At 43.4% G+C, this 25,592-nt stretch overlaps 1 protein-coding gene across 2 annotated transcripts in view; it reads right to left on the bottom strand.

The window, feature by feature from the left end:
- Nucleotides 1-25,592, bottom strand: part of LOC311240745 (histone acetyltransferase KAT7-like) — an 88,226-nt gene that overhangs the window by 16,773 nt on the left and 45,861 nt on the right. For both annotated transcript variants that reach the window (XM_084329318.1, XM_084329319.1), the window contains exons 11-13: nt 22,536-22,676; nt 12,346-12,439; nt 9,147-9,293 (exon numbers count right to left, since the gene is read on the bottom strand). In XM_084329318.1, coding sequence (XP_084185444.1) covers nt 9,147-9,293; nt 12,346-12,439; nt 22,536-22,676 — 382 coding nt within the window. The remainder of the gene's footprint in view (nt 1-9,146; nt 9,294-12,345; nt 12,440-22,535; nt 22,677-25,592) is intronic.

Here is a 25,592-nt window from a genome sequence, read left to right as displayed (position 1 = left end):
CCTCTTCTTCTTCTATCAGGTCCTCTAGATCCTGTAGTCGTTTATTTAGCTTCTCCGCAGTGTATGCCGCTCCTTCCTTGTAGCTGGGTCTCGCTTGGACCGGTCTGGGAAGGGGGTCTGCGGGGGGTATAGGCTTGGTCTGTTGGTCAAGTTCAGGGTCGCTTGCTCGGTTAGGAGACGCTGCCCTTGACTGTTGTCTCGACGAGTTCCTTGAACCCCTGGCGGAGGGATAGGGTGTTGCCTTGAGGATCAGCTGCTCCATTAGCTGCGCTTGTAGTCTGTCGCGCTCGGCTTCGCGCTTGGTGAGATCTGCTTCTCTTTGGGCACCGGCAGCGGCGCGCTGGGCGTCGGCCCGGTCTCTTGCCATATTCTCTTCCGTCTGAAGGCGTCTCATCTCCAGGCGTATGCGCTCTTCTTCGCTCCGTTGTTGCGCTTGGAGTTGTTCGCGCTCGCTAAGCGTCTGTGCTTGGAGTCGATCGCGTTCACCCTGAAGTCGATCGCGTTCACCCTGAAGTCGATCGCGTTCGGTAGAGGCTGTCAGGCTGACGAGGAACGCCTGTGATAGCATCCTCTCCGCTTCGCTGGGGGAAGACGGTTGTAGAGGTGAGCCGCTCCTGGCGGTACTCGTTGGAGAGTCCTGGAGCTCTATTTCCTCGGCGCTCTCCTCCTCTTCTTCCGTGCAGAGTTCTCTCTCTGTAGGGTTGTCTTCCTCCCGGGGCTGGTCGGGGACTACTTCTTCGGTATTGGCGGGGGGTAAAGGCATGTCAGCTCCCTCCTGGTCCCCACCGTGAGCTTGGTCAGTTACATTAGAACCCACTAGGGCCTCTGTGGTCGGGGTAACCTGGTCGTTAAGGTCAGACATAATTTTACTTTCTACTTTTACCGCGTTTACCGTTTGTCGAAGGCTAGGTAGTTGACTGACAGCGTAATCCTCTAAGTACTGAGGTGTCTGTCGTCTGCGCCGCGGGCATTCTACGTTAGGAGGACCGTTTCGTGGAGTGTTCATCATAGGCCATTTCAATATTAATAATACTATATTAATATTACACTAGTTACCCTCCGGCTCGAAGGACCAATTGTAACTGAGGGGTACAATTCCCTGACTGTATTGATAAGTATGGTATCATTAAACCACTACCGATTATGTACTTTAACTACTGGCCACACAGTACATGATATAGATATGATGAACACTTTCCCACCTGATGAAACGAAGTCCACACAAATGTATAAATCGAATATTTTATATAGCAAAGGGTATATACAACGTTCACTTAATGACATTTATGATTTGAATGCACTTGTAAGGCAAATGAGTATTCGTAGGCAAATCAACATTGAATGTCCAATCTCTGGCTACGCAGGGAGCAAGTATACAACCTGGTTCTTTAGGGAACTATAGCAATGGTACTTAAATGATTATAGCTGGATACACTAAAGGGGGGTCCCGCTGGTTGTAAGTCAGTAGGGGGGGGGGGGTTAGGAGAGCCGCTGGCGATATCCCATCTGGCCAACGATTTCTTGGGAGAATTCAGAGTGCTGAACACGGTGCCCACAGAACCTCGGTCCACAGATGAATACAGCTGGGCCCTCTTGTAGACGGTAGCTGCCGGTCCACAACGAAGAGACGTGAGGCGACCTCACTCGGGGTAGAGCGCCGTCTCACCTGGACTCCTCTCGGGGGGTAGTTCCAACACTCAGCAGTGTTGGCTGTTATCCATGGCATAATCAAAGCACCCAAAGCAAGTAGATAATCCAAGCCGTGTAGGGCTCGCCGTCGTCCGGGTAAAGTAATCCAATGTACAGGTCCACTCGTCCTGGCCCAGAACTCCTCGGATGAAAGCACCACACGTGGTCTGCCCAGCCTGGTTAAGACTCTAGATAACGCCAGGAACGATGGGGGTACTGCTCACTTTATAACTCTAACCGAACGATGCACCATACATAATAGACTATTATTAACTTAATAGAAATACGTCCCACTCGACGGTATAGTGCCAAACTATGACAATTCAACTATTAATCCACACGATGTCTCAATGCCTATTCTGAGGCCAAGTAGGCCATACTGCACCACACGTGGGTCGTGGGTGAGGCTTCACGTCTGTTACTAGGTTGGAGGGTAAAGGACTAATGGACTAAAAGAAAGTTCTACTTTACTTGCGCCATATATATATGCGCTGTGAACAAATAGTACCATTCGTATTTCGCCAAACGTATTCCTACGCGGAACCGGGCTTGTAACGACATGTTCGTCGGCACGATTGAACTTGAACCAAGGGGCTTGGCTGCTGGCGCCAGGTTCTTGTCCAATGGTAGAATGAAACTATTATGGGCTGTTAGTAGACTAAAGGGATATTCAGTGTATATGTACAAGGAATATACAAGGGATATCAAACGATATACAAATACTATTAAATATATATCCATAAATAAATATATATATTCGGTTTAATCTGATCCTTCACAACACCGACACTTCCTCAAACAGGGTTTGACTTGCAGAGAACAAGCGAGGAGAGGGAGGGAGAGAGATAGAGAGAGGGACGGCGGGAGGGACTGCAGAAGTGTGTGTAAATGTGTGTGCGCCATATCTCTCTCTCTCTCTCTCTCTCTCTCTCTCTCTCTCTCTCGTATGTATCACGCTGTGTGGGTGACTGTCACTGAAAGCGCTTATGGGAATCTGGGAGTGTTGCATTTATTTATTTTGCATTTATTTAAAAATAATTTGACTTTATGGTGTTCTTGTTTTGTTCTTGATTTATTGTGATGTTTTCTTCTCGACTTGTTTAAAGAAGACGTGTCCGGCCCATGGGGACATTAACGTGTGTTGTCAAGCCTTACAAATACATTTGATTTGATTTGATTTATTCTTTACCGCTGTGAAGCACTTTGAACTGCAATTTCTGTATGAAAAGTCCTATACAAATAAAATTATTATTATATTATTATCTATTCTTCTATTATATTCTATTGTCATTTCTATGACCCTGCCTGTACCTCCCCTCCCCCTCCCCTGTGCTGCTATGACCGCTGGATTTCTCTAAGGGGATTAATAAAGATCTTATCTTATCTTAATCTTTAATTTCCTCTCTGTTTCAGCTCCACAAAGGGATGTGATCAAGACGAATGGATTCACCGAATGGGTCACTGTTTGCGTAACTCATCTTTTCCACCACAGATGTACAAAACATGGGTTACATTCGGCCTGGATGGAGAATAGCAAAAAGGGTCAAATGGACTAAATCAACGTGGATAATGGAGTGGAATCTAAAATAATAACTAATAATAATGAACTAGCACCGTCTTTAGCTGATGAAACGCCCCATTTCATTAGCTCAAATATTGGACTCAAAATCATGGACCGTATTCAGATAATGTTGAATTTAAAACATTTAAAAACACAATATATGATCATGTGATTTATTTTGTGTGGTGTTACAAGAAAAAAATAACAAAATGGAAATTAAGAAGTATATATATATAGTTTTTTACAAATGAAATATATTTTTTGTTATTACAGAGAGATTTAAGTACCGAAAAAAGGTACCATTGGGTACCGGTATCGGTTCAAATGTGAACGGTACCCAGCCCTAGTTTTACCCCTTTACCCCTGTTCAGAGACAGACCTCTCCTCCTCAACCCTGTTCAGAGACCTCCTATCCTCCTCAACCCTGATCAGAGACAGACCTCTCCTCCTCAACCCTGTTCAGAGACCTCCTATCCTCCTCAACCCTGTTCAGACAGACCTCTCCTCCTCAACCCTGTTCAGAGACAGACCTCTTCTCCTCAACCCTGTTCAGAGACCTCCTATCCTCCTCAACCCTGTTCAGAGACAGACCTCTCCTCCTCAACCCTGTTCAGAGACAGACCTCTCCTCCTCAACCCTGTTCAGAGACAGACCTCTCCTCCTCAACCCTGTTCAGAGACCTCCTCTCCTCCTCAACCCTGTTCAGAGACAGACCTCTCCTTCTCAACCCTGTTCAGAGACCTCCTCTCCTCCTCAACCCTGTTCAGAGACAGACCTCTCCTTCTCAACCCTGTTCAGAGACAGACCTCCTCTCCTCCAACCCTGTTCAGAGACAGACCTCTCCTCCTCAACCCTGTTCAGAGACAGACCTCTCCTCCTCAACCCTGTTCAGAGACAGACCTCTCCTCCTCAACCCTGTTCAGAGACCTCCTATCCTCCTCAAACCCTGTTCAGAGACAGACCTCTCCTCCTCAACCCTGTTCAGAGACCTCCTCTCCTCCTCAACCCTGTTCATAGACAGACCTCTCCTTCTCAACCCTGTTCAGAGACCTCCTCTCCTCCTCAACCCTGTTCAGAGACAGACCTCTCCTTCTCAACCCTGTTCAGAGACAGACCTCCTCTCCTCCTCAACCCTGTTCAGAGAGACAGACCTCCTCTCCTCCTCAACCCTGTTCAGAGACAGACCTCTCCTCCTCAACCCTGTTCAGAGACCTCCTCTCCTCCTCAACCCTGTTCAGAGACCTCCTCTCCTCCTCAACCCTGTTCAGAGACAGACCTCTCCTCCTCAACCCTGTTCATAGACAGACCTCTCCTCCTCAACCGTGTTCAGAGACCTCCTCTCCTCCTCAACCCTGTTCAGAGACCTCCTCTCCTCCTCAACCCTGTTCAGAGACAGACCTCCTCTCCTCCAACCCTGTTCAGAGACAGACCTCTCCTCCTCAACCCTGTTCAGAGACAGACCTCCTCTCCTCCTCAACCCTGTTCAGAGACCTCCTCTCCTCCTCAACCCTGTTCAGAGACAGACCTCCTCTCCTCCTCAACCCTGTTCAGAGACAGACCTCTCCTCCTCAACCCTGTTCAGAGACAGACCTCCTCTCCTCCTCAACCCTGTTCAGAGACAGACCTCCTCTCCTCCTCAACCCTGTTCAGAGACCTCCTCTCCTCCTCAACCCTGTTCAGAGACAGACCTCCTCTCCTCCTCAACCCTGTTCAGAGACAGACCTCTCCTCCTCAAACCTGTTCAGAGACAGACCTCTCCTCCTCAACCCTGTTCAGAGACAGACCTCTCCTCCTCAACCCTGTTCAGAGACAGACCTCTCCTCCTCAACCCTGTTCAGAGCTCTAGGCGTAAGCTCAGGGGGGACCGTGCCTTCTCCGTTGTCGCCCTCAAAATGTGGAACGAGCTGCCGCTGCAGATTAGGCAGGCCTCATCACTGCCCCGTTTCAAAGGCCTCCTTAAGACCCACCTTTTCTCTCTGGCTTTCGACACCATGTAGCTTGTTGATTTTATGATCTTATTGTCTTACTGTGTTGTTGTTGTATCGTTTTGTTACTGTGTCCTTTACTTTTAAATACTTTTAAGTACTCTTATCTATTTAAATTTTTATTGTTGCCCATGTTTATCTTTTCTTCCCTTTTTAGCACTCTTGTTCTTTTAATCTATTTTTAGTGCTGCTTATAGTTTTTAATATGCTCCCTCTGCACAGCACTTTGTGCTCCTGTGGCTGTTAAAGCGCTTTATAAATAAAGTTGGATTGGATTGGATTCAGAGACGTCAGCATGGTCATGTAGCATATTGGGAATCGATTGCAAAGTCATAATTAGGCTAAGATAAGGTAGGTTAGTGTAGGTATTTCAATAGCTATTCTCTACTAAACTCGCTTGTCTGTACATCTGCACGTTTATAGCCTAACCCGTCATTCTATCGACCGCCGAGCTAAAGCTCATAAGTAATCGTTCCAATTAGCCGACCGTTGATGGCTTTTACAGAACTCAAAAGTATGTTGAGATATTGAATAAAGAAGTAAACACCTTCATCACATGATTCTCAGGATTACTGTCGTCAAATAATAGTCAAGTCAATCAATCAATCAATCAAATTTATTTATAAAGCACATTTCACATGACGCGTGTCAACCAAAGTGCTGTACAGAGGGTAAATACATAAATACATAAGATACATATAGACAACAATCACACTCCGTTTTATGGGAGGGCACACAGGCAAACACATAGAAAAACAGGGCATGAGTCAGTGAACGGGAAAGGCTAGTAGGTAGAAGTGGGTTTTGAGCCTCGATTTGAAGGCATCTATCGAGGGGGCGAGCCTAATGGAGGTGGGGATGCTGTTCCACAGTTCAGGGGCTGCGATAGCAAAGGCACGGCCCCCCCTGAGCTTGAGGTTAGACCTCCGGACTGTCAGGAGCCTCTGATCGGCTGACCTGAGGGACCTGGTGTTGGAATAGGGGGATAGGAGGTCTGAGATGTAGGAGGGTGTGTGACCATTAAGGGCTTTAAAAACAAATAGGAGAACCTTAAAATCTATCCTGTAGCGTACTGGGAGCCAATGAAGGGAGGCAAGGACAGGGGTGATGTGGTCTCTCTTGCGGGTTCCGGTCAACAGTCTGGCAGCAGCGTTTTGTACCAGTTGTAAGCGGGACAGGGAAGACTGGTTAATGCCTATATAGAGGGAGTTGCAGTAGTCTAATCTAGATGAAATGAAGGCGTGAATGACTCTCTGAAGGTCTGCAGGGGAGAGAAGGGCTTTGAGTTTGGCAATGGTGCGTAGTTGGAAAAAACATGCCTTTACCACTGAGTTTACTTGTCTGTCAAATTTAAATTGTGGATCAAAAATGACACCTAGGTTCTTGACATACGGCTTGACCAGGGAGGACAGGTTGCCAAGGCTGTTGGTAAGGGTGGTGACAGCGTCTGGGGGACCAAAGAGGATTATTTCGGATTTGTTTTGATTTAGTTGTAGAGAGTTTTGTGCCATCCAACATTTAACATCATCCAGGCAGGATATGAGACTGTTAAGTAGAGACTGGTTGTTGGGTTTCAGGGAAACATAAAGCTGTGTGTCGTCAGCATAACAGTGAAAAGAGATGTTGTGCTTCTGAATGATTGGACCAAGGGGTAGCATGTAAAGGGAGAACAGGATCGGGCCAAGGATGGACCCTTGTGGGACCCCGCAGGAGAGGGAGGTTGAGGGGGAGGAGCAGTTGGCGATGTTGACAGCAAAGCTTCTATTTGTGAGATAGGAGGAAAACCATGCTAATGCAGTGTCACTGACACCAACCCCATGTTGGAGACGATCTAATAAAATGGTGTGATCAACAGTGTCGAAGGCTGCACTGAGGTCAAGCAGCATTAAAATAGAGCAGTCACGGTTGTCAGCGGCGAGGAGTAGGTCATTTGACACTTTAAGGAGGGCTGATTCTGTGCTATGGCCAGTCCTGAACCCTGACTGAAATGTCTCCAGGATGCTGTTCTGGTGCAGGTAGGGAGACAATTGGCACAGAACAACCTTTTCAAGTATTTTTGAAGTGAGGCGATTAATCCAGTTTCAATTTCAATTATTATTATTCAATTATTATTTTGGATTCTGTGTGTGAGCTTGCCTTGAATATGTACATTTGTGATTTGTGATTTTTTTTGTAAGTCCACACGGGTGTGTTTGATTGGTCTGTAAACAAGACCGAAAGATAAACTTCATTCATTATGATTCTTCCCACAACCATGAAAACAAGGTGATCCAGATAAAACTATTATTTTGTTGCATGGCCGTGTTGCTCTCAATTCCTTCTTGTAAATACAGCGCACCCTTCTTTCACAGCGGTGTGTCACAGACAGTAGTTCAGTACTGATGTTTGATGGAGATCTCCTTGTAGTTCAGTACCGACCTTTGATGGAGATCTCCTTGTAGTTCAGTACTGATGTTTGATGGAGATCTCCTTGTAGTTCAGTACTGATGTTTGATGGAGATCTCCTTGTAGTTCAGTACTGACGTTTGATGGAGATCTCCTTGTAGTTCAGTACTGACCTTTGATTCAAGTTTCAAGTTTCAAGTTTCTTTAATAGTTGTCATACAGAAGTACAGAATACTTTTGTACAAAATGCTTCTTACTGTTGCGCTCCAGAGACTGTGCATGACAAGATAAGTATGAAATAAAAACATAGTAAAAATTAGAAGAAAAAAAAGAGGTCACAGTGTTCAGTTTAGACATATGTACAATGTTCGTAGACGTAGTTACCATACAATATACAATACTGTGCAGTGTACTAATATACAATACTATATAGTGCAAGGCATAAATGGACGAGGTGCAGTTTAGGTACAATTCACAGTAGGTGTACGAGTTGTAGTGCAAATCCTTTATCAATAAATATAAAGTGTAAGTGTGTTTGTGTGATCTAAGTGTGGAGAGTGGGTGCTGCAGTGTGTTGTTTGTTTGAGTGAGTGTGTGTGTGCGTGTGGGTGTGTGTGCTGTGTGCATTTGATGGTTGTTGCATAGTGATTATTGTTCGTTTAGCGATTAAACGATCTCCTTGTAGTTCAGTACTGATGTTTGATGGAGATCTCCTTGTAGTTCAGTACCGACCTTTGATGGAGATCTCCTTGTAGTTCAGTACTGACCTGTGATGGAGATCTCCTTGTAGTTCAGTACTGACCTGTGATGGAGATCTCCTTGTAGTTCAGTACTGACCTTTGATGGAGATCTCCTTGTAGTTCAGTACTGATGTTTGATGGAGATCTCCTTGTAGTTCAGTACTGACCTGAGATGGAGATCTCCTTGTAGTTCAGTACTGACCTGTGATGGAGATCTCCTTGTAGTTCAGTACTGACCTGTGATGGAGATCTCCTTGTAGTTCAGTACTGACCTTTGATGGAGATCTCCTTGTAGTTCAGTATTGACCTATGATGGAGATCTCCTTGTAGTTCAGTACTGATGTTTGATGGAGATCTCCTTGTAGTTCAGTACTGATGTTTGATGGAGATCTCCTTGTAGTTCAGTACTGACCTGTGATGGAGATCTCCTGTAGTTCAGTACTGACCTGTGATGGAGATCTCCTTGTAGTTCAGTACCGACCTGTGATGGAGATCTCCTTGTAGTTCAGTACTGACCTGTGATGGAGATCTCCTTGTAGTTCAGTACCGACCTGTGATGGAGATCTCCTTGTAGTTCAGTACCGACCTTTGATGGAGATCTCCTTGCCCTGTAGTTCAGTACTGACCTGAGATGGAGATCTCCTTGCCCTGTAGTTCACTACTGACCTTTGATGGAGATCTCCTTGCCCTGTAGTTCAGTACTGACCTGTGATGGAGATCTCCTTGCCCTGTAGTTCAGTACTGACCTGTGATGGAGATCTCCTTGCCCTGTAGTTCACTACTGACCTTTGATGGAGATCTCCTTGCCCTGGAAGTTGTGGAGGTAGCGCAGGAGCACCTCCTTCCAGTAACTACGGTAACTGATGAGGCCCAGGTCAGAGAGGGGTCGCTCAGGTGATCCCACCTTCTCCTCCACCTTCGACAGCAGGTAGCCTGGCAGATAAACGGCAGGTTAAGGAGGCTGAGCAATGCATGGTAAGTGTATTGTGTATCGTGGCAGAGCTGCTTGTGGGTATAGGAGGGTAGATCTTGTTTATTTAACCGGGAAGGTCAATTAAGAACAAATTCTTATTTACAATAATAAGAAGACGGCCTGGCGAGAGGACAAAGGGTCCCCTTGAAGGGGAAGGGGACACAAAGAGAGACAGATGGTCCACACATCACAGAGGTGAAGGAAATAATTAAAACACACATCAAACAAACCACCAAATAAATTACAAAGGGGCATACGTGAAGCAGTAAACAGTTAAAAGGCTGGGTGACCGTTGCAAGTGTGTGTAAACAACTCTCTGATAAGAGTCCTTAAAAGTAGTGAGGGGGAGTCAATTTATCCATTTTCAAAGTCTTTTTGCACCTTGTTCCAACTGCTGGGAGCAGCAAACTGGAAGGAGGATTGGCCTGAGGAAGTGTTAACACGGGGAACATGTAGCGAGATGTGGTGAGCAGCTCTGGTGTTGTAGGGATAGATGACAACTTTAACAAGTGTATCAAACAAGGAGGGGTCAGACCAAGGAGGGTTTTGTAAATGAGTGTAAGCCAATGAATTTCTCGTTGAGGGGGTAACGATGGCCAATTTACAGATGTGTACAAGTCACCGTGATGTGTTGAAAAGGGGGGCATTTATAGCTAACCTAATTGCAGAGTGACACAAAACATTAAGGCGATCTGGAGTCTACTGGTAGCCTTCTGGAGGTGCTGTGGACCTAAAACACGTGTGACGGTTTCAGTGGCCTCTTGATGACCTTGATGACCCCCAGCCTGACACACCAGACTCTTACACAAGCTACCTCTCTCTCCCTCTGGCTGGAAGGCTCCTACTCAGGCTACCTCTCTCTCCCTCGGGCTGGAAGGCTCCTACTCAGGCTACCTCTCTCTCCCTCGGGCTGGAAGGCTCCTACTCAGGCTACCTCTCTCTCCCTCGGGCTGGAAAGCTCCTACTCAGGCTACCTCTCTCCCCCTCGGGCTGGAAAGCTCCTACTCAGGCTACCTCTCTCTCCCTCGGGCTGGAAGGCTCCTACTCAGGCTACCTCTCTCTCCCTCGGGCTGGAAGGCTCCTACTCAGGCTACCTCTCTCTCCCTCGGGCTGGAAAGCGGCACATTGATAAACAAACAAACGACATCTTATCTTTTACTTCACTGTGTTGGCGTCTCGTCTCTCGTTCCCCGGTGATCTCGTTCGAGTATTTGGAGAAAGACGGTTTCTCCGTTTCTCCCTACTAAAGCCAGACAGCTCTACCTGCTGTACGTCGATATCAAAACACACCGACCGCCTGTCGCCTTGGTAACACACGGAGAAACGAAGAAATAGTATTTTTCCTATACTCTAATCATGAGAGGATATTGGCAGGATTTAATTGCAGGACGAGAGACGAGCCCCCGACACTGGAAGTCACATTTATTTGATCGACGACCATTTTCGCCGGAAGGTCCTTTGTTTTATTTCTGTGCTGCTGCTTTCAGTCCAGAGGGAGAGTAGCGGCTGGCTACATACCTTCATCTAACCAGATCTAAACTAGGTTCCTACATGTCTGGCTGCACTTACATACCTAGTCTATGAGCATCTTGCCGTAGCTCTGCCTGGTGTACTCACTGAAGTCTATCAGCATCTTGCCGTAGCCCTGCCTGGTGTACTCACTGAAGTCTATCAGCATCTTGCCGTAGCCCTGCCTCGTGTACTCACTGAAGGCTATGAGCATCTTGCCGTAGCCCTGCCTCATGAACTCACTGAAGGCTATGAGCATCTTGCTGTAGCCCTGCCTGGTGTACTCACTGAAGTCTATCAGCATCTTGCCGTAGCCCTGCCTGGTGTACTCACTGAAGTCTATCAGCATCTTGCCGTAGCCCTGCCTCGTGTACTCACTGAAGTCTATCAGCATCTTGCCTTAGCCCTGCCTCGTGTACTCACTGAAGTCTATGAGCATCTTGCCGTAGCCCTGCCTTGTGTACTCACTGAAGTCTATCAGCATCTTGCCTTAGCCCTGCCTCGTGTACTCACTGAAGTCTATGAGCATCTTGCCGTAGCCCTGCCTGGTGTACTCACTGAAGTCTATGAGCATCTTGCCGTAGCCCTGCCTGGTGTACTCACTGAAGTCTATCAGCATCTTGCCTTAGCCCTGCCTCGTGTACTCACTGAAGTCTATGAGCATCTTGCCGTAGCCCTGCCTGGTGTACTCACTGAAGTCTATGAGCATCTTGCCGTAGCCCTGCCTGGTGTACTCACTGAAGTCTATGAGCATCTTGCCGTAGCCCTGCCTGGTGTACTCACTGAAGTCTGTGAGCATCTTGCCGTAGCCCTGCCTGGTGTACTCACTGAAGTCTATCAGCATCTTGCCGTAGCCCTGCCTGGTGTACTCACTGAAGTCTATCAGCATCTTGCCGTAGCCCTGCCTGGTGTACTCACTGAAGTCTATCAGCATCTTGCCGTAGCCCTGCCTGGTGTACTCACTGAAGTCTATGAGCATCTTGCTGTAGCCCTGCCTGGTGTACTCACTGAAGTCTATCAGCATCTTGCCGTAGCCCTGCCTGGTGTACTCACTGAAGTCTATCAGCATCTTGCCGTAGCCCTGCCTCGTGTACTCACTGAAGTCTATCAGCATCTTGCCGTAGCCCTGCCTTGTGTACTCACTGAAGTCTGTGAGCATCTTGCCGTAGCCCTGCCTGGTGTACTCACTGAAGTCGATGAGCATCTTGCCGTAGCCCTGCCTGGTGTACTCACTGAAGTCTATCAGCATCTTGCCGTAGCCCTGCCTGGTGTACTCACTGAAGTCTATCAGCATCTTGCCGTAGCCCTGCCTGGTGTACTCACTGAAGTCTATGAGCATCTTGCCGTAGCCCTGCCTGGTGTACTCACTGAAGTCTATCAGCATCTTGCCGTAGCCCTGCCTGGTGTACTCACTGAAGTCTATCAGCATCTTGCCGTAGCCCTGCCTGGTGTACTCACTGAAGTCTATCAGCATCTTGCCGTAGCCCTGCCTCGTGTACTCACTGAAGTCTATCAGCATCTTGCCGTAGCCCTGCCTCATGAACTGGGGCATGGTGAGGATGCAGGACACATTGTAGTTCAGGAACGAGTTCTTCTCCTAGATTTAAGAAAAAGAAAGAGGAAAATTAAAGTGATTTGATTTTGATCTTTATTTATCTCGAACAACCATAAACACACAAACTTGAAATAACAAAAACGAAATAAAAATAATAATAATAATAATAATCAAATGGAAATATTCCCCACCATAAGACAAACGGTGAAGCACAATTACACAAAAATCCAAAACAAAATCAAAGACGACCTTGATAGATGGGCAAAACTTAAAAACACAGTACAAGCACGGATATCAATAGTCAAGATGGATGTACTACCTAGAATCAACTTCTTCAGTTCAATGCTACCGTTACCCCCTCCAGAGGGTTACTGGAAAAGATTACACTCCTCCACATACAAATTTATTTGGAATAACAAACCACCACGTATAAAAAGATCCACCGCACAGAGAAATAAAGCAGATGGTGGCATGGCATTTCCAGATTTTTTCCAATATTTTAAGGCGTACACATTAAGACCATTGACAACATGGTTTGACCCCCCAAGCATTAGTATCCTGGAGAAAATTAGAAGAAAACATAGTAGCCCCACATAGACTGAAGGACATAGCATACACTAAACTACCAATCAAGCACTGTGAACGGAAATTTGGCCCCATAATTACTCATGCGATCCGGATATGGCGTGAATCACAAAAAAAAAATCCTAACCCACATAAATGGCACAATCATACTCCCTTATTCAATAACAATGCACTCTTAATTGAAAAACGACCTATAAGATTCCCTATATGGGAAGAGCAAGGCATACACTCATTAGGGGATGTTTTTAACAAACAGGGTTTTTGTAGTGATAAAGAAATACGCAAAAGATTTAATCTCACCAAGTCCACATGGCTTTTTTACAAACAGTTACAGCTATGTTTGAAGTCTCACGGTGTTCCATTAGACATACCAATTGAACACCACAGATACCACAAATTCTTCTACGAAAGAGAGACATCGAGAGGTTTTGTTTCAGAATTTTATCATCAATTACTAACTTCCTCGTATGAAACCCTCCAACTAGACTCTGTCTGGAGGAGGGATATACCAGACCTGGAAAATGACTTTGATTGGCAAGGAGCCTGGGCAAATGTCCGACTTACATCAAGGAACCCGGATCATCAACAAATCAATCTTAACTATATTCACAGGACATACTTGACTCCTATAAGACTGTGCAGAATGGGGCTTAAACAAGACTCCAAATGCTCCCAATGTACAAATGGGGACGAAGGGACATTTATGCACATGTATTGGGACTGCCCACCAGTTAAGGCATTCTGGAAAGATGTGACCCAACAATTATCAAAACTTGTATCTTGGAATATACCTGTACACCCCTCGGTATTACTATTGAATGATGTTTTTGAGTTTGCAGTGAATCCACAGCTAAAGAGATTGGTTTTATCGGGTATCACAGTAGCTAAAAAGCTGATCGCATCACGCTGGTTTCAACCGGAAAAAATGTGCCGGAAAGTTTGGTTTCTTACATATCTCGATGTGATTTATCAAGAAATATCTACAGCAAGAATTCTGGGTCTCAATGAATCCAAAATGTCAATGTGGTTAGAAGTGGTGGAGAGAATAAAAGCTAGCTTATAATGGTAGTGTCTGGTTAGGTGCGAGGGATAGTGGAGGTACTTCCCAAGGTGGGGTCCGGGAGGTGGGGTTCGAGCTGGAGCATATGTGTGTAGGTTTTTAGATAACAGGTATTAGGGGTATATCTTATATAAGACAATTAACTAAAATGTGATCTCATTGGATGTGCTCTGACAATTAATGCTTGTATATCTTATCGTGTGTTGTCATGTTTGTTTATGTGTTTGTTTAAAAAAAATAATAAAAAAATAAAATACAAAAACGAAATTTAAAAAAAAATAATAATAATAATAAAATAAAAATACAAATACAAATAAAATAAAATATATCTTCCTAGACATGGAAGCAATTGTCAACATAGCTCAAGACAAATGGTTTTGTTGGAGAAGGGACAGAAAGAAGCAAAGCTTATCTGGTCCTGCCCCTTCCTTACACTATCATATTAATATGTAATAAGTTATCTATTAATATCAAAAAAAATACAGCAAAAGATAAATAATTACAAAAATACTAGTTCACGTTATTTTTTACTTATACTTGTCCAATAATTCCTGTTTATATCTGCATTTAAACATTTCAATAGCACTGTTTTAAATTAAATTCCCCTCTTAGATTATAACCCCCATCTCTGCCCATAAACATTGTTGGTGTGTGCTTTACAAACTGAGCATTGAAGTAATAATCTCCAACATTTTCATTTCAATAAATGTATAATTGAATTAATGTTGCCGTTCTCTATCACCAATAGTGATTCTACCTGAAATTAAAAAATATATAATAAAAAATTATTATAATAACCTTCTTACTGTCTTATACGATCATGCACTCTTCCTACTATACTCATCTTCACTACGATGCACTCAACACTGCAGCACCCAAGTCTCAGCACTGTTTGGTGAACATTGTTACTCAGCTGATAAGAGTTGTACCCTTCCTGATAACCTGTCGTACAGAACTTGTAAGTCGCTTTGGATAAAAGCGTTCAGCTAAATGACAAAATGTAAATGTAAATGTAAACCAGTTCATGAATGTTTTTATTTTTACTTGGCAGTTCTAAACACTGGTGTCTGGCAGGACCTTCCTGTTCTAAACACTGGTGTCTGGCAGGACATTCCTGTTCTAAACACTGGTGTCTGGCAGGACATTCCTGTTCTAAACACTGGTGTCTGGCAGGACCTTCCTGTTGTAAACACTGGTGTCTGGCAGGACATTCCTGTTGTAAACACTGGTGTCTGGCAGGACATTCCTGTTGTAAACACTGGTGTCTGGCAGGACATTCCTGTTCTAAACACTGGTGTCTGGCAGGACATTCCTGTTCTAAACACTGGTGTCTGGCAGGACCTTCCTGTTCTAAACACTGGTGTCTGGCAGGACATTCCTGTTCTAAACACTGGTGTCTGGCAGGACATTCCTGTTGTAAACACTGGTGTCTGGCAGGACATTCCTGTTCTAAACACTGGTGTCTGGCAGGACATTCCTGTTCTAAACACTGGTGTCTGGCAGGACATTCCTGTTGTAAACACTGGTGTCTGGCAGGACCTTCCTGTTCTAAACACTGGTGTCTGGCAGGACATTCCTGTTCTAAACACTGGTGTCTGGCAGGACATTCCTGTTCTAAACACTGGTGTCTGGCAGGACCTTCCTGTTCTAAACACTGGTGTCTGGCAGGACATTCCTGTTGTAAACACTGGTGTCTGGCAGGACATTCCTGTTCTAATCAGTGGTGTCTGGCAGGACAGTCCTGTTCTAAACACTGGTGTCTGGCAGGACATTCCTGTTGTAAACACTGGTGTCTGGCAGGACATTCCTGTTCTAAACACTGGTGTCTGGCAGGACCTTCCTGTTCTAAACACTGGTGTCTGGCAGGACATTCCTGTTCTAAACACTGGTGTCTGGCAGGACATTCCTGTTGTAAACACTGGTGTCTGGCAGGACATTCCTGTTGTAAACACTGGTGTCTGGCAGGACATTCCTGTTCTAAACACTGGTGTCTGGCAGGACATTCCTGTTGTAAACACTGGTGTCTGGCAGGACATTCCTGTTCTAAACACTGGTGTCTGGCAGGACATTCCTGTTCTAATCAGTGGTGTCTGGCAGGACATTCCTGTTCTAAACACTGGTGTCTGGCAGGACATTCCTGTTCTAAACACTGGTGTCTGGCAGGACATTCCTGTTCTAAACACTGGTGTCTGGCAGGACCTTCCTGTTCTAAACACTGGTGTCTGGCAGGACATTCCTGTTCTAAACACTGGTGTCTGGCAGGACATTCCTGTTGTAAACACTGGTGTCTGGCAGGACATTCCTGTTGTAAACACTGGTGTCTGGCAGGACCTTCCTGTTCTAAACACTGGTGTCTGGCAGGACCTTCCTGTTCTAAACACTGGTGTCTGGCAGGACATTCCTGTTCTAAACACTGGTGTCTGGCAGGACCTTCCTGTTCTAAACACTGGTGTCTGGCAGGACCTTCCTGTTCTAAACACTGGTGTCTGGCAGGACCTTCCTGTTCTAAACACTGGTGTCTGGCAGGACATTCCTGTTGTAAACACTGGTGTCTGGCAGGACATTCCTGTTCTAAACACTGGTGTCTGGCAGGACCTTCCTGTTCTAAACACTGGTGTCTGGCAGGACAGTCCTGTTCTAAACACTGGTGTCTGGCAGGACCTTCCTGTTCTAAACACTGGTGTCTGGCAGGACATTCCTGTTGTAAACACTGGTGTCTGGCAGGACCTTCCTGTTCTAAACACTGGTGTCTGGCAGGACATTCCTGTTGTAAACACTGGTGTCTGGCAGGACCTTCCTGTTCTAAACACTGGTGTCTGGCAGGACATATAGATATGATCTTAAGGATTGCCACTTTAAGTATTTAGCGACATTTCTCAAAAGGGGTTTGTCCTTCAAGGTCGCGGTTAAACAAAGCACCATATTTTTACATGCCTGAGAAGTTAAATGTGGATTCCGGATTTTTCTTTTCTCATCCATTTTCATTGAGTCCATTCCAAATGGGTGCATTACCATCTGGGAGACGATAGGGGGCGGTTTTTTCACATCTGAGCTCCTACAGGGGCTGCATTACCAACGGGAGACTCGGTTGATGAAATATGAATTCAGATCGCTAATAAAAAAATAAAACGCTAATAAACGTCGTGGGCATTCAGGCATTGGGCTGATAAAACGTGATGGGCACTGGAAGTGTTAACATTCAATTTAGACACTTTAAACACTTTTTAAGCATTACACCATATTTTATCTATTTATTATTAAAAGATTTGCACTACATCTCTACCTCATCTTTGCATTTTTGTACTTTAGTTTTGTATATTTTGGTGTGTTTGGTCTTTATTCTTTAACTTTTTACTGTATGAAGCACAATCTCAGGAGGCTCATACAGAACCAAGCATTTCACTGTAATGTACTTTATATGTGACAAATAAAACAAACTTGAAACTTGGTGTGCGAGTGCTTTATAGGAGCTCGTCAGTGCAGTCGCAAAGTGTGTCGACCATGACGCCAAGCGTATGAATTAGTGTGAGCCCAGCCAGGTGCAAATGGTAAATGGACTGCATTTACACACGTATATGTACATACTTACCAACTGTTTCACCTCTTTTATAGCAACACTACTATCACCGACATCTAAGAAGGGAGATCCCGACCTTGAACGGCCCTTCTAAGGTTTCTCCCCTCCACATTGCCTGTGGTGCTTTTTTCCTATTGCTAGGTTTTTACTAGTGAGTTTTTCCTTACCTTCGTGTGGGGTATGTCTGGGAGTGTTGCATGCATTTATTTATTTTACATTTTATTTTGGACTTCATGGTGTTTTTGTTTTGTTCTTGATTTATTGTGATGTTTCTTCTTGACTTGTTTAAAGAAGACGTGTCCGGCCCATGGGGACATTAACGTGTGTTGTCGGGCCTTAAAGAAGACGTGTCCGGCCCATGGGGACATTAACGTGTGTTGTCGGGCCTTACAAATAAATTAGATTTGATTTGATGTATATAGCGCTTTATTGTGTCTCACATTCGCACACTGACGGCAGAGGCGACCATGCAAGGTGCCGACCTGCTCATCGGGAGCAGTTAGGGGTTAAGTGTCTTTGCTCAAGGACACTTCGACACGCTGCCGGGAGGAGCTGGAATCAAACCGGGAACCTTCTGATTAACCAGACTCTGCCTCCTGAGCCTCCGTGTCGTCAGGCTCGAGTCCGGTCCGTGAACCTTCTGATTAACCAGACTCTGCCTCCTGAGCCTCCGTGTCGTCAGGCTCGAGTCCGGTCCGTGAACCTTCTGATTAACCAGACTCTGCCTCCTGAGCCTCCGTGTCGTCAGGCTCGAGTCCGGTCCGTGAACCTTCTGATTAACCAGACTCTGCCTCCTGAGCCTCCGTGTGGTCAGGCTCGAGTCCGGTCCGTGCGCAGCGGCTCAGGACGCTTTATGTTGTGAATTCCGGGAGCGGTCTACAAGATGTGTGTGATTTCAGGATCACAGGTTCTCTTCCAGTCACGTGGGACAAACTGCAGACGGCTGAATATAGACGTGAATAGAAAACCTGAAGTGGCGTATTTGTGTAAAGTGTTAATTCCTATTTATTTTCTCAAACGGGTGCACTTTGTAGTTTTGGAAAACAGGTATATTTTCATTCAAGTGAAAACCGGCTTCCTAGAAACACTGTTTGAATTTTGTTACTTGTTAGGTGTCACTTATAAATATATATATATTTTTTTTTAACTGTGAATCAGGCCTCAGTCGAAGAAAAGAGAAGAAGCTACAGAGGCAGAGCCCACACCATCAAAACCACAACCCTGTCGATGACATTATGGCCGTTATTATGTCTGTGTCGCGGCGAGAGGAACTAGGGGACTAATGCGTAATCTAATCTGGTCAAATAATGTTATTTACGATATATTATGAGGAGTGGTGGACCGTTGTCTATTATCATCATCTCACTCTATTCTACTGTAATCCAATTTTACGTCATCTATAAAATAAGATAGGATCAAATAGAACCATTATTGTTCCCTGTAGGGAGAAACGCACAACGCAGTTAGGAAAAGTAAGAAATAAGAAATAGAAAAAAGGTAAATATGAACACAATAAGAGGTAAAAGAACACAATTATATATACTTTATGTAAATATGAACGCAATAAGAGGTAAAAGAACACAATTATATATACTTTATGTAAATATGAACGCAATAAGAGGTAAAAGAACACAATTATATATACTTTATGGATACAAGTATTTAGAGTAGTACAGACATATATGTGACTAATCAGATTTTTGATTGGGCGTGGCCAATTAGGTCATAATTGTGTTTTTGCTTCTGCAAGGCAGGATGTGAAATCCATCATGAATCTCTCTAAAATCATTAATTAGATTAGCCATCCATGTTGTTTGATTGACAAAATAGATTACCAATCTAGATGTTCACTATGGTCCCAGTGCAGTTATTATTTGTAAGCAGATGTTTTTATGTTTGGAGTTTATTGCTATGTGACATGTTAGCAGCACGTGTGGTGGCTGGTAAAGATGAAGCGGTGGTTGCTATGAGTGACAGTGACTGTAGCCAGTAACCTTTCAATTATATCCTTGAATTATATCCGTTGTTCAATCATGTGACTTTTCCTGACCTGGAGATAATTGAACCCGACTTGCCACCACACCAATACTCCATCTATCCTCTTTGTGTTGCATACTTCTTTTCTTACTATACCTGGAGTACTTAAAAACAAAAAGATAACGGTTGCTTAGGTTAACCTAGGGCTGGGCGATATGGCCTAAAAATAAAATCCCGATTTTTTTTTTAATCTGATTTACGATTTTACCGTAATCGATCTTTTTCTCTTGAGAGCTAAAAAAAGAAACGTTTTTATTTGACACAAAAAAAGTATCAAACCAAGATGAATGTCCCTATTGGGATTGAAGTGCAAACCTAACTTCACCAATCTTCACTAAAAAAAAAAGGTATAATATATATTTATATATAATATAAAAGGTTACTCTTGATCAAACATAGATGAATGTCCCTATTGGGATTAATAGTGCAATAACTAGCTTTTTCACCAAACTTCACTTAAAACAAATAAAAGGTGCCTCTTGATCATCAAACAAGAATGAATTTCCCTATTGGGATTAATAAAGTGCAAATCGAACTTTCACCAAACATCACTTTTTGTAAAATAATTTAAAATAAATACATTTTTTTCTTTTTTTGAAAATCGGTTTTCAAAATAGTCCTAAATCATTCATTCGAATTAATCGATAATATCGATTAATCGCCCAGCCCTAGGTTAAGCCTTTCACTGCCACACAACAGCCGGTTAACCCTTTCACTGTGACAATACAGAAGGTTTACCTTTACTATGCGCGGAGCTAATGATGCTAATGATGGAGCGTCGCCGTCGGTTGTGTGATAGTAAAGGGTTAACCTTCTGTCGTGTGGCAGTGAAAGGGTTAAGACCCGTCAGATAATTGATTTGAATTGTTAAAGACATCCTTTTGTTTTACTTCTGCAAGGTGGGACAGTGGCTCAGGAGGTTGTCTGGTAATCGGAAGGTTCTCGGTTTGATTCCCTGTTCCTCCCGGGCAGCGTGTCGACGTGTCCTTGAGCAAGACACTTAACCCCTAACTGCTCCCGATGAGCAGGTTGGCACCTTGCATGGTCGCCTCCGCCGTCGGTGTGTGAATGTGTGAGTGAGCGGGTGAATGTGAGGCACAAGTTGTAAAGCGCTTTGGAGAAAAAAAGGCGCTATATAAATGCATTCTGACAAGAGAGAGTTAGGGATGCTCGATATTGGCTTTTTTACCGATATACCGATATTGTCCAACTCTTAATTTCCGATACCGATATCAACCGATATCAACCGATATATGCAGGGTTTCCCCCCCCCAAAAACTGAATCATTTCAGGTAATTAACATTACATATCTCTTGTCGTGTAATTAACACAACATTATGCATACTTTGACAATAAATAAAATAATAATTTGTTCTTACTTGCTTGCCTGGGTAAATAAAGGTTAAATAAATGTAAAAAAAAATTAAAATAAAAAGAAATATTTGAAAACCGATACCGATATTTTCCGATATCACATTTTTATGCCAATATCGGCAGATAATATCAGTAGGCCGATAATATCGGACATCCCTAGAGAGAGTGAATACAGAGAGACGGGACTGCTCTATCAACAGACTCCTATGCCTGTTCTTCAACCAACCCACATCTACAAGAAGCAGAAAAGGGTTGTTAGGGTGGGACCTCTGAGTGCCACGCCCCTTCCGGGAAATTAGGGATAGATTGCCACCGCTTTAATCAATGGGAGGACGTGGATATTTGCGAACGCTTAAAATATATCTTAAATTATGGCTATGGGTCTAATACACCCGTCGCTTATCAATGACTTGCTTCTAGTAATTCTAGAGAAAGACACGATAATAGCCCTTTAGTGGAATACACAAAACATGTTGTAATTTTTCGGCTGATTTATGAATCGTTTTGAAATAAACGCTAGATTATCGATAGTATATGTGTCCTCATGCACGAAGAGAAGCGGGTCTGAAAAATCGCTTCTCCGTACTTTGGTCGGCGCGAACCTCTCACACACTCACACACACACACACGCACACACACACGCACACGCACACACACGGCGGAGAAAGGAACATCTGATTACCGCAAGATTCGTTACATAAAGGCCTTACCTCGCATCTGATGTCATGCAAAAAGATTAATCCAATTCCTGATCGCCATTCCAAATATCGATCGTGTCCATTGATCCAACGTTATAGTCCAAAACACATAATCCACGATGCTCCCAGTGGGGGGACTCAATGCAATAGTATCCAGCTGCATGCCCGAGAAGTCAAACCTGGACAAGACTTATTTTTTTGATGCACAGTCCCAGCCAATCCAATCCAATGATGTGCAATACCATCCGGGAGACGATAGGCTGCGGTATTTGCCCTTTGCGAGCTCAGACCCATTCCCAATGATAACATCAGGCTGGATGGATGAAAAATTAATGGATATCGCTAATACAAGAAATAACGATTAAAACCCGACTATACTCGTGATTGGCACTCAAGCGATGGCGAGTTAACCCGACTATACTCGTGGTTGGCACTGAATGGGTTAAAAGGATACAATTAACTTTTAAATGCTGTTTTTATTTTTATTTATTTTTTATCCAATATTTATGGCTTAAAAACTATTTCTGACAATTAGTTACACTTTAGATAAACAATTATGTTTCTTGATTCAGAACTATTTTATCATGGATGAACAAAACTTAATGCGAATGGTTGATTTGAATTTCAAGGACTTTTTAAGCACCTTGTTCAAATGTTTTGCTGTTTTCAAGGAATTCCAGGCCTTGACTCCCCCCCCCTTCACTTCAAGGACCTTGCGCGAACCCTGTCACTGGGATGTCACTGGGATGTCACTGGGATGTCATTGGGATGTCACTGGGATGTCCCTGGGATGCGTGGAGCGTGTACCTTGGAGAAGTATCCGACCAGGTGGCAGCCGGTGTTATCGGCCTCGGTCATGACGTAGAACAGGAAGGGCTCCACGTCGTAGTACAGCGTCTTGTGGTCCAGGAACAGCTTCGCCAGCAGGCACAGGTTCTGACAGTAGATCTGAGGGAGGAGGGCGAGAGCAGAGGAATGAATGAATGAAGATTTTATTTTGGTATTTTTTTCTTTTTACAAAGCATAGTAGTAGTAAAAAAAATTTAAATGACCGAAAAGGTGTAGGCTAAAGCCGAGGCTTATAATTGCCTACATTACATTACACTATTTACACAAACAAATTAAATACAAAAAAGAAACACAATTCAGTATATCATTTAGCAAAGGTTACAAACGTTTTATGTACAAAATGTATACACATTTATTTATTTTTATTTTCCCTTTGTCACTATTTGAACACAGCTATGTTTTAGATTAAATATAACTAGGATAATAATATAAGTAGATCTGTTGACAGTAGATCTGTTTAGAGTAGATCTGTTTAGAGCAGATCTGTTTACAGTAGATCTGTTTAGATCTGTTTACAGTAGATCTGTTTACACTACAGTAGATCTGTTTAGATCTGTTGACAGTAGATATGTTTACAGTAGATCTGTTGACAGTAGATCTGTTTACAGTAGATCTGTTTAGAATAGATCTGTTTACAGTAGATATGTTGACAGTAGATCTGTTTACAGTAGATCTGTTTAGAATAGATCTGTTTAGAGTAGATCTGTTTACAGTAGATCTGTTTAGATCTGTTTACAGTAGATCTGTTTACAGTAGATCTGTTGACAGTAGATATGTTTAGAGTAGATCTGTTTACAGTAGATCTGTTGACAGTAGATCTGTTTACAGTAGATCTGTTTACAGTAGATCTCTTTACAGTAGATATGTTTAGATATGTTTACAGTAGATCTGTTTAGAGCAGATCTGTTTACAGTAGATCTGTTTAGATCTGTTTACAGTAGATCCGTTTAGAGCAGATCTGTTTACAGTAGATCTGTTTGCAGTAGATATGTTTACAGTAGATATGTTTCCAGTAGATCTGTTTAGAGCAGATCTGTTTACAGTAGATCTGTTTAGAGCAGATCTGTTTACAGTAAATCCGTTTACAGTAGATCTGTTTAGAGCAGATCTGTTTAGGATTCAGACTTGGCAGTCAAAGTAGGGAATGGATTAAGAAAGAGAGCTAAGAAAGGGATTAAAAGGAGGTGTATTTCTATTATTGGGGTTAACTTGTGGAACAATGCTGATATACGGTTAAGAATGAGTCATACGCTTTTGGTTTTTAAGAAAATGGTTTCTATTTTTAAAAACTACAAAGGTGAATAATACTGTTTTTTGCTATTTTCTTTTAGAATACTGTTTGAGTCTTAATTTTGTTAAGAATATAAGACAGGCATATATAACCATTATGCTTCAGTCTGTACCTTTTCAGTCACTGTAAAATCAAATATTGTTAAATGATTGTGCATATTGTATTGTGTGAGATGATGACTGAATAAACTACTACTACTACTATTTCATACCGTCATGGTATGTCATGTTATAAACCAGTAGGCACAGATTACAGGTTAAACTGTAAGGTGCTATAGATAACGTTCAGCCACTAGATGTCGCACTAGAGCACCAGCATGTCATTTATCCAATCAGGGGTGTTCCATGTGGGGGAAATGGGAAGTAGGGAGGGGATGTATGACTGCAACATGTAAACAACAACATACGTTTTGGACCTGCACTTTCTTTTTTATTATCATTTAATTAATCAATATTCTTGGGGGGAGGGGGTGGGGGGTGTTATTGCTCTAGATCAGGGGTCGGGAACCTATGGCTCGCGAGCCATATATGGCTCTTCTGGTGACAGTATATGGCTCCCAGAAATTTTTGAGTAAAAAAAAAAAAAAAAAACGTTTTTTTTTTTTTTTAATGCTTGTGATATTTCTTAATAATACTGTGTCGTTTTAAAGTAAACAGAAATTAGTTTTGAAGATACAGCTAATAGTATCTGTAGCTGAAGATATAGCGAGCAGAGCTGGCGAGGGAACACAAGTGGACAGAAATTAAAAATCTTCAACCTGAAGACCAGCTGATTCTTAAAACTTGGAACGAGCTTCCTGTGACATACCACACAATGCAGCGTGAGTATTGACGTATTGACCATGTTTGGCTCTACATATGCATGTGGGCAGTCATTCTCGCATATGAGGAACATTAAGACCAACCTACGCTCACGTTTAACTGATGGAAGCCTCAACGCCTGCATGAAGCTCAACCTCACCACGTATGAACCAGATTACAAGGCCATCAGCAAAACCATGCAGCACCAGAAGTCGCATTAAAAGTAAGACATATTTAATTTATTATACGTTAAAAATACTATATGGCTCTCAATGAAATATATTTAGAAATATTTGGCTTTTATGGCTCTCCCAGTCAAAAAGGTTCCTGACCCCTGCTCTAGATTAAAACATTTGATCTTTAGCACCTTTAACTCATTCAGCGCCGGCCATTATCCTTATCCCGTTCTAGCTAGGCCACGCTTTAAAGATAGGGGTGCATCACCTTGTTTGTAGAGCTATATCTATATTCTATATTATAGCTATGGAGACAATACTATGGTCATTTGACAGTCAGTATCTTCTGTCGAACATGCAAAAAAGAATAAATTTTTTCATGTATATGTTTGCGTGTTATCCCGTGGTGAATATTGTATAATTTCAGAGTGATCCGGGCTAATTCCTGAAAAGCTGAGTTATAGGGCGCTACGTGAATTCTGCTAAAAGCATTGGCGTTTCATCCCAGGTCACGCTACTATTTCCAAATCAAATGTATATAATAGGTATTATGTTTCATCATGAATGCATGAAAGGGGGGGGGGGGTCGTTTCTGATGCTTTGATGGCCAGTAACGGCATTCGTTTTGAACACCACACACGCTGATCAGCCGGATCGATATGAAATCATTGCAGGATCAAGGTGGAATTGACGTCAGTACAGTATTGGCCGGTACTGCACCCTCTGGGTCCCAGCGTGCCTTTTAACG

Source organism: Notolepis coatsorum (assembly GCF_963971535.1).
Source record: "Notolepis coatsorum genome assembly, chromosome: 14".
NCBI lineage: Eukaryota > Metazoa > Chordata > Actinopteri > Aulopiformes > Paralepididae > Notolepis > Notolepis coatsorum.
The sequence above is the reverse complement of the archived record's forward strand: the minus strand, read 5'-3'. Positions and strand labels throughout refer to the sequence as shown.